Source organism: Propithecus coquereli, unplaced genomic scaffold, assembly GCF_000956105.1.
Source record: "Propithecus coquereli isolate 6110/MARCELLA unplaced genomic scaffold, Pcoq_1.0 Scaffold93, whole genome shotgun sequence".
Classification (NCBI taxonomy): Eukaryota; Metazoa; Chordata; class Mammalia; order Primates; family Indriidae; genus Propithecus; species Propithecus coquereli.
In genome coordinates, this window is record NW_012155618.1 from 566,369 (window position 1) to 573,902 (window position 7,534).

The window sequence follows — 7,534 nt, forward strand, 5'->3', positions numbered from 1 at the left end:
TGGTGAATATATACTTATTTGTTAAATATTTTCTGTATCAAAAATGATTTATAATAAAAAGAAAATCAATATGACTATGGAAGTATTTCTTATTTTTATTTTTATTTGCTACTAAAAGAAATGTGAACTTTGGGAATGCAGTTCAGATATGCAGAGTTATCACTAACAAGCTGTTTGAGCAGCAGTCAATGGGAATCAGTTGAAAGCATAATTTTAATTTTTTCCCAAATGAAGAACACTTTGTATTATGACTAGCTTATTCTAAGAGAAAAATAAATAACAAGGAATAGCCTTTATAAAATACCCAAATAGATATATTAGAAGAGCAAACATCATATGTAACAAGGAACTGTTCCAAGATCAATGTGAGAGTTTGAAACCAAATAAAAACTAACACAGTTTTCTGATAAAAATTATTGCCCCCTAATAATTACACAGGTCATAAAATAGTTACTACTGTTCATTGCTTACATATGGCTGACCAAATTCCAGTAGCTATGGTATCAGCTTTTCAAATCTTTGATAACTTCTCTCATTAGCCTCGGGGACTTTGAAGTATTGTCACTTTGGCTTATTTTATAAGGTACACAGAACCTCATTTTATCCCTTTCTCTACTCTTTTGACAAGCTTAAGATAAGATGAAAGGATCAAAGTAGCATATTGGACATCTGGTTAATATATCTCAAAGGGGTGTGCTTTAGTGATAACTCTCCAGTGAGACACATTTCAAGGCTATTTTTGACAAGGGCCCTGCTGAACCATCTTCCAGGAAACCTCTACATTTTGCCATCCTTAGAACAAATATACTGTACTCCTGCAAAGCGATAATTTCCTCCTTGTATTAATTCTGAGAATAACCATACTAAGGCTTATATGTAAACATCATTTGATTCAGAAGGCAATAGGGATAAAAAGTACAAGTTGGACATCTTATCCTTTGGCAAAGAAGACTCCTTAAATCAGCCTTGATTATTCCATGAGTAAAGATTCTCCTCTTATCACCAAGAAGTGGATTGTAAGTAACACAAAAATAGCTTAATAAATACAGTATTTGAACAAACTTCTCATTGCCTGGTTAATAAATAGTGTTAGGAAGAACAATTACAAATAAAATAAAACAACTCGACATTAGGGAGTTTAGTGAGTTGTCATATGAAACAAGTTTTACATTGCAGTTTGGAATATTATAACCTTAAGGTTTATTATAAATGTTATATTATTTCAGTTAGAAACACAACATAACCAAGTTTCAATAATAAACTCATCAAAGGACCTGAGCTTAACTGCCTTATACCTGGTAATGAGGCAGATTCAGGGATGTAGTAAACCAAGCACAGCTTGGAAAGGATAAGAGAAGTTATGAAGAGCCACCTCCAATGTAACCTCTGTCTTTGCCGATTTCAGGCTCTTCTTTGATGGGGCCTGAAGCAGATCACTTTACAGATAAATGAGGACTCAGAGGCTTTTCACCCTCAAAACTGTTTAAATTCTGCTTTGGAAGGTGGAATCTGATGACTTGATCACTCCTCTTAACTGTGAAGACATGAATTTTTTCTGACTGGACACAGAATATTGATTACCCCATTGTATTTCCTTGTTTTTATTTATTTGTTTATATAGTCATATATAAGCATGCACAACAGTCGAGCATGTCAGACATTTTATTATTTATTTATAATACTTCAATATTTTATTTGAATCTGTAAAATTTATTTTAATGTGTATATGTATATATGAGTCTACATAATAAATATTGTTCTGTTCTGTTACCATTGCTTATGGTAATAATGGCAAAACTATTAATACATATGTATGATCTTTGAATGGGAACATTAAACTGTAATTTTCTGCTTGGCAAATTTTAAACATATAGAAAAGTAGAAAGCAAGAATGAATATCTTTGTATCCTCTGCTTAGATCCAGCGATTGTTACCTTTTACAATATTTACTTTGTTTTTCTCTCTCCAACTTTTCTGTCTCTCTATGCAGGTGAATGGGTGTGTACACACATACACACACACACACACACACACACACACACACTTTTTCTTGAATAATTTGAAATTTGCAGACATCCTGATGTTTCACCTGAAAATATTTCATCATAAATATCAAATGTATCAGAAAATTCTCTACTTAGCTATAATGCCATTATCACAAGAAAGAAAATTACAATTCTGGCATAATCAAATATTAGTCCATATTCATATTTCTACAATTTTCCCCCATACAAATTACTTTCTTACCCAAGACCCAATTAAGGTTTACTCACTAGATTTGGTTGTTATATCTCTTCAGATTCTTTTAATCTAAAACCATTTTTTCCTTCTGGATACTGAATTTCCCAAGAGTTCAAGACATATTCCATTTGGGATTTGTGATTGCTAGTGTTAACTTCTCAAATAATTCTTTTAATATAGTAAGTTTGTTTCCGTAATCATCTTAACTATTACATTTGCGTGATTTTTTTTAAACTTTAAAAATTACCACTGAGTTCTCACTATAGTAATAACATTATTTTATATATTTTTAATATAAATTTTGTGGAAAAAATCCTGTTTTTTTTCTTTTTAGCAAAAGAATCTGTTGGCTATATTTCTTCTTACATTAAATTTAAGACGTTCTATTGACATTTTGACCCTGAGGACTTGAATTAATTATGAGCTTAATTTCATGACCTCATCACAAATCTCTACTGTAGACACCTGAACACAAGATGGTGTATTACCATAATAGTGTGTGTTAGTCTATTTTGTGTTGCTCCAAAGGAAATATGTGAGGCTGAATGATTTATAAAGAAAAAGAGATTTATTTGGCTCACAGTTTTGCATACTGTACAAGGAGCATGGCACCAGCATTTGCTTCTTGTGAAGACTTCAAGGGGCTTCCAATCAAGGCAGGAGGTGAAAGGGGAGCAGGTGTGTCACACGGTGAGGGATGGAGCAAGTGTGGGAGTAGGTGGTACCAGCCTCTTCAAACAACCAGCACCACCAGGATGGCACCAAACCATTCATGAGAGATCCTCCCTCATGACCCAAACACCTCCCACAAGGCCTCACCTCCAACATCGGGGTCAAATATCAACACGAGATTTGAAGGGCACAAACATTCAAACCATATCTTAGTGTAAGAGTCAGGGTCCACGGAAATTCTCAGCCTAACTTTTTCCTGGACTGGCCAAACTGAACCCAAACTATAGTGTATGATCCACACGGTATGTTTGTCTGAGGCTCCAAATTGCCAACTCAGAAGTAAACCTGACTAAAAGAACTTTCCTCGGTTTGCCCACACAAAGCTGCCCATCTTCCCAACAAGAATGTAATGAAAATAGCTTTTAATTTACAGCCAAACAAAAAGCTAGCAAGGAAGCTCATGAGCAGACAAGGAATAGGGAGCATCCTGATGCAGTAGAGGTCTGACTTAATGCAATACAGGGTTATGTTTACAACTTCATACAGTGCCTGTTATACCCTTCTGTAACTACTGTTCATGTTTCCTTTGCTCTACATCATTTGAATGTGGTTTTTCCTTTTACCTTGTGTTTGTTCATTGCCTCTCATTCTACCACATTGTTGTTATTCACGAAGGAAGCTCCTTCTTGCCAAAGACTGGCAAGGCAAGTTCATTCATCTGATTTTCCTCAAGATCTTGGCTCATTTATCGACTTGTCAGATAACCCTAAATTTTCTTCAAAACCAGACACTGTGCATAAGCAAGAACCCTGCACCATCACTACTGCTGTTAGCACCAGTTCTTTCTATGCTCTCAACTATGATACTTATAATTCCTGTACCAGCCTCCACTTAACACCTAGCATTTATTTACTCTTACTAGACAAGGTAGAAAAATATGTTTGTCTAGAGAAGTGAGTTCTTAAGAGATCAACCAGAAGATCTCCTCCATTGGATGTTCATCACAAAAAGTTGAATACCACGTTTCATGCCATAGGCACCTGACCAGAAAGAGACAGAGAAAAAAGCAAACTTCATCCATTCCTGGGGAAAGTCCTGGCCTACAAACGGGAAAGAGGCAACATCTGGGACATTTCCCAGGCTTTACCAGGAAGAGTCTCTGCCCCATAGCAGGAATTTTCTTGAATCAAAGCCAAGCACTTTATATGACCCTGGTCCTGTATATACTTTCCTGTTATTGGTTTAAATGCCCCTCCCTCAGATTCTCCTATAAAAGCCCAGTCTTTCCTGACTGAACAAACTATTCCAGATCCCTGCAAGACAGGTAAGTGGGAGCTGAGATATGAGACCCATGGGGGATTTTACCTCACACATCACAGGAGAAGGTGCAGTAGGGTCCCTTCCTCAGTAACACAGGAGGAGCTCTGTGACTCAGCACAGCTTTCCCCGTAGGACTCAGGGGTGGAGGGTACAGAGATGCAGCAATGCATCCCAGAACTACAGAAGGAGACAAATGTGACCAAGATCAATTTATTCCTAGGGGACTAGATAAAGGAAAGGACAAGGGGCAGTGCGTCTCTGAATTCCTCCCTCTGACCACACTCCTGCAGTGCCCTCTGACTCCTCCCCACGCCTCAGACACCATGCTGTCTCCCAGGGCCCTGCCCAGCCTTGCCTGGGTGCTGCTCTCCTGCCTGGTGCTCCTATCCCAGGTCCAAGGTAAGCATTCTCTGCCTCTAGCACTGGGTTCTTTGTGAGCGCTCAGAGCCAAGGAGGGCAGGAAGGCTCCTGTGTGTCTCCTGTGGTAATGGTGAGCTGCATCCCCACACGGGGAAACTCCCTGCAACTCCTCCATCATCACTCCTCCCTTTGGGTTAACGGGTGGCGGGGGACACCACAGGGGCCCATTGACAGTGGAATGAGATGGCTTCGCATTTTGTCAGTGCACTCTGATTACTACTGGTGGGGAGAAGAAGTAAAGTGTGAAGGATCAGTAATAAAATTTGGGAAGGGGAAAGGATTGGAGGACCCAGTATAGAGACAGTCAACCCATAGTGAGGGGAGTGTTGGACTATTGAATAAGGAGAAAGGGTAAAAAGAGACCAGATGGTCCCCCATTTAGTACACCTGTTTAGAGGCCAAGAATTCCTGAATATGTGAGCAAACATGAGAGGGAGTCAGGAATGTGATCTTCTTCCCCAAGGACAAGCCTCAGAGACATGTCCCAAGGTCACCTCCAACTCCAATCCCCACACTTCATTTTAGCCGATCCCTCCCCTTTATCTCCTCCACCCCAGGTGAAGACTCCCAGAAGGAAGTACCTTCTCCACGGATCAGCTGTCCCAAGGGCTCCAAGGCCTATGCCTCCCACTGCTATGCCTTGTTTACAACACCCAAATCCTGGATGGATGCAGATGTGAGTGGTTAAATGTGAGGTTGGAGGTGACAAGGGAAAGTCCATGTGTGTCTCGGGGGAGGGGTCTTTATTCTCAGGAGCTCCTTGGGAATGAGACGAACCCTTATTTTTCAGACAATCCTTCTCTCAGCCACCCTTTCCCCGCCCTCCCCCGGTGAAGTCTCAGGCTCCCTCTTTTTCTCTCCCTTTCCCATACAGCTGGCCTGCCAGAAGCGGCCCTCTGGACACCTGGTTTCTGTGCTCAATGGGGCTGAGGGATCCTTCGTGTCCTCCCTGGTCAAGAGCACTGTGACCACCTACTCATACGTCTGGATTGGGCTCCACGACCCTACTCTGGTGCGCTTGTATCCTCCCCTCTCTTCTACCTCTCAGGTGGCCATAGTCACCCAGGCCCACTCCTTGTTCCCTGTACCAGCCCAGGAAGTGCCACAGGAGCACTGGAGATCAGATTCTGAGGGACGTTTGAGGGAAAGGGAAGTCCTTGAGGCCAAGAGAAGAGATGGGTCCTTTGGAGGTCGCCAGATCTCAGATGAAGTTAATCTGCCTCTTGTCAAGTGTTTTACACAGTTCTCACACAAGGTCTTGTAAATCAGTTCTCTGAGCTTCAGGGAGTGTGCACATACCGTTCTGAGGGAATCCTAAAGGATCAATTTTTGCCCCGTATAAAACAGACACTGTCTTTGAGGTTCCGAGGCTAATCACGAATGCACCACCAATTATTGTTCAGCAAGTAACATACTACATTGAGTAGTTCAAGAGGTCTTGTGATTATTGGCTGGGATTTGCCAGTAGGAACAAGCAGTTAAGGAAGAGCTTTCCAATATACAGGGCTCTGGGGCAGCATCTGGAGGAGCAGACCCAGTTCCCAGATGCTGGGAGGGAGTCAGGTGTTGCAGCTAAGGGAGAGAATAATGTTCCAAGAAGAGTTGAGAGACAATTCTCCGTGTGTCTCTTTTCGTTTCTTCACTTCTTGCAAACGGAGGCACTGACTGCCGTGTGTTTTAGTTTACCTTTCAAGAATGTTTGTGTAGTAAAGAGCCTTTGAAAATAGAGATGGTATCTTCCTTCAAAGCAAAAGGCAGGTTTGCTGAAAGTCTTACAAGATAAAAGATTGCGATTTCATCCATCTCCAACAAGGAGAGCTGTAGTGTCCGCTCCCTTCACCTGGCTGCCTCCTCCGCTCCACAGGGCTCTGAGTCCAATGGGGGTGGATGGGAGTGGAGCAGCACTGACCTGCTCAACTACCTTGCCTGGGAGAAAGATCCCTCCACCATCACCAACTCTGGCCACTGTGGGAGCCTGTCGAAAAGCACAGGTAAGAAATAGAGAAGCCGCCTCTTCCCAGCCTTTTCCACCCATCCTCCCCCCTTCCTGGGCCTGACTTTCAGGGAATTTTTCTGAGCTAGGAAAAGCAATATTTGTTTGTCTTCTCCCATCTCCTATCATCTCTTGTTTTTGTGTGTCTCCATTCCCTGGCTAACATGCAGGAGAGGCTCTATGTCCTAAGCCAGAACCTGGGAAACCTCTTCAACGGGTTTGCAAGCTTTCCCAGCCCCATTCCTTTCATGTCTTCTGTCTCTCCAGGATTTCTGAAGTGGAAAGATTACAACTGTGATACGAAGTTACCCTATGTCTGCAAGTTCAAGAACTAGGCCAGGTGGGAAGTTGGCAGCCTGAGACTGGTATGCAGCTCATCATGGACACGGGACCAGTGTGAAGATTCACCCTGGAAGTGACATTCTTCCCATAAGCCCCAAACCTGATCATGTCATTCTGATTTTCCCTTTCTTTCCTCATCCCCACTCTCATTTCAGCCTCTTTGTTGTGTTTCATGGCCTGAGGCTTTAGGGAGCAACAATAAAATTTTTAGTCTGCCCTTGCACATTTTGTGTGTTCCAGTGTCATAGCAGATCCTGGGGAGGAGGAAGTGGTTGGTGGAAAAAATTCTGTGGGTCTTGCTCTGCCATACTTCACTCAGATTGCTGGGAAAAATGACTAAATGTGCATTCCTACCAGTATATTGTGGTGACGGTGCAGGCCCTACTCAGGAGGCACTTGGGTTGTAGACAGATAAGGATATTGCCCCCCTTTGCAAATAATACACACATTCACTGCCCACACATTTTCTTAGCCCAAGTCACTGATGATGTGTCATGAGCAGCCTTAGGAGGCTCTAATGGTGTTTAGAACAGTACTTCTCAGAGA

General features: G+C 41.9%; 1 protein-coding gene across 2 annotated transcripts; it reads left to right on the top strand.

Moving 5' to 3' along the window:
- Window positions 1–4,541: 4,541 nt before the first annotated feature.
- LOC105826865 (regenerating islet-derived protein 3-gamma-like) lies at window positions 4,542–6,981 on the top strand. Of its 2 annotated transcripts, XM_012664874.1 has the most exons (5): window positions 4,542–4,632; window positions 5,211–5,329; window positions 5,528–5,665; window positions 6,518–6,644; window positions 6,914–6,981. In XM_012664874.1, the coding sequence occupies exons 1-5, from the start codon at window positions 4,557–4,559 to the stop codon at window positions 6,979–6,981; spliced, it is 528 nt and encodes a 175-aa protein (XP_012520328.1). In that variant the 5' UTR covers window positions 4,542–4,556. The 2 variants fall into 2 exon arrangements, with proteins under 2 accessions (XP_012520328.1, XP_012520329.1); XM_012664875.1 differs by lacking the exon at window positions 5,528–5,665 and having other exon boundaries at window positions 4,557–4,632.
- The last annotated feature ends 553 nt before the right edge of the window (window positions 6,982–7,534 follow it).

Bases quoted from the DNA above. Each gene is read 5' to 3' on its own strand.
- LOC105826865 (XM_012664874.1), top strand. From the start codon at position 4,557: ATGCTGTCTCCCAGGGCCCTGCCCAGCCTTGCCTGGGTGCTGCTCTCC. The intron at 5,330-5,527 runs GTGAGTGGTTAA...TTTCCCATACAG, and splicing joins AATCCTGGATGGATGCAGAT to CTGGCCTGCCAGAAGCGGCC. The intron at 6,645-6,913 runs GTAAGAAATAGA...CTGTCTCTCCAG, and splicing joins GAGCCTGTCGAAAAGCACAG to GATTTCTGAAGTGGAAAGAT.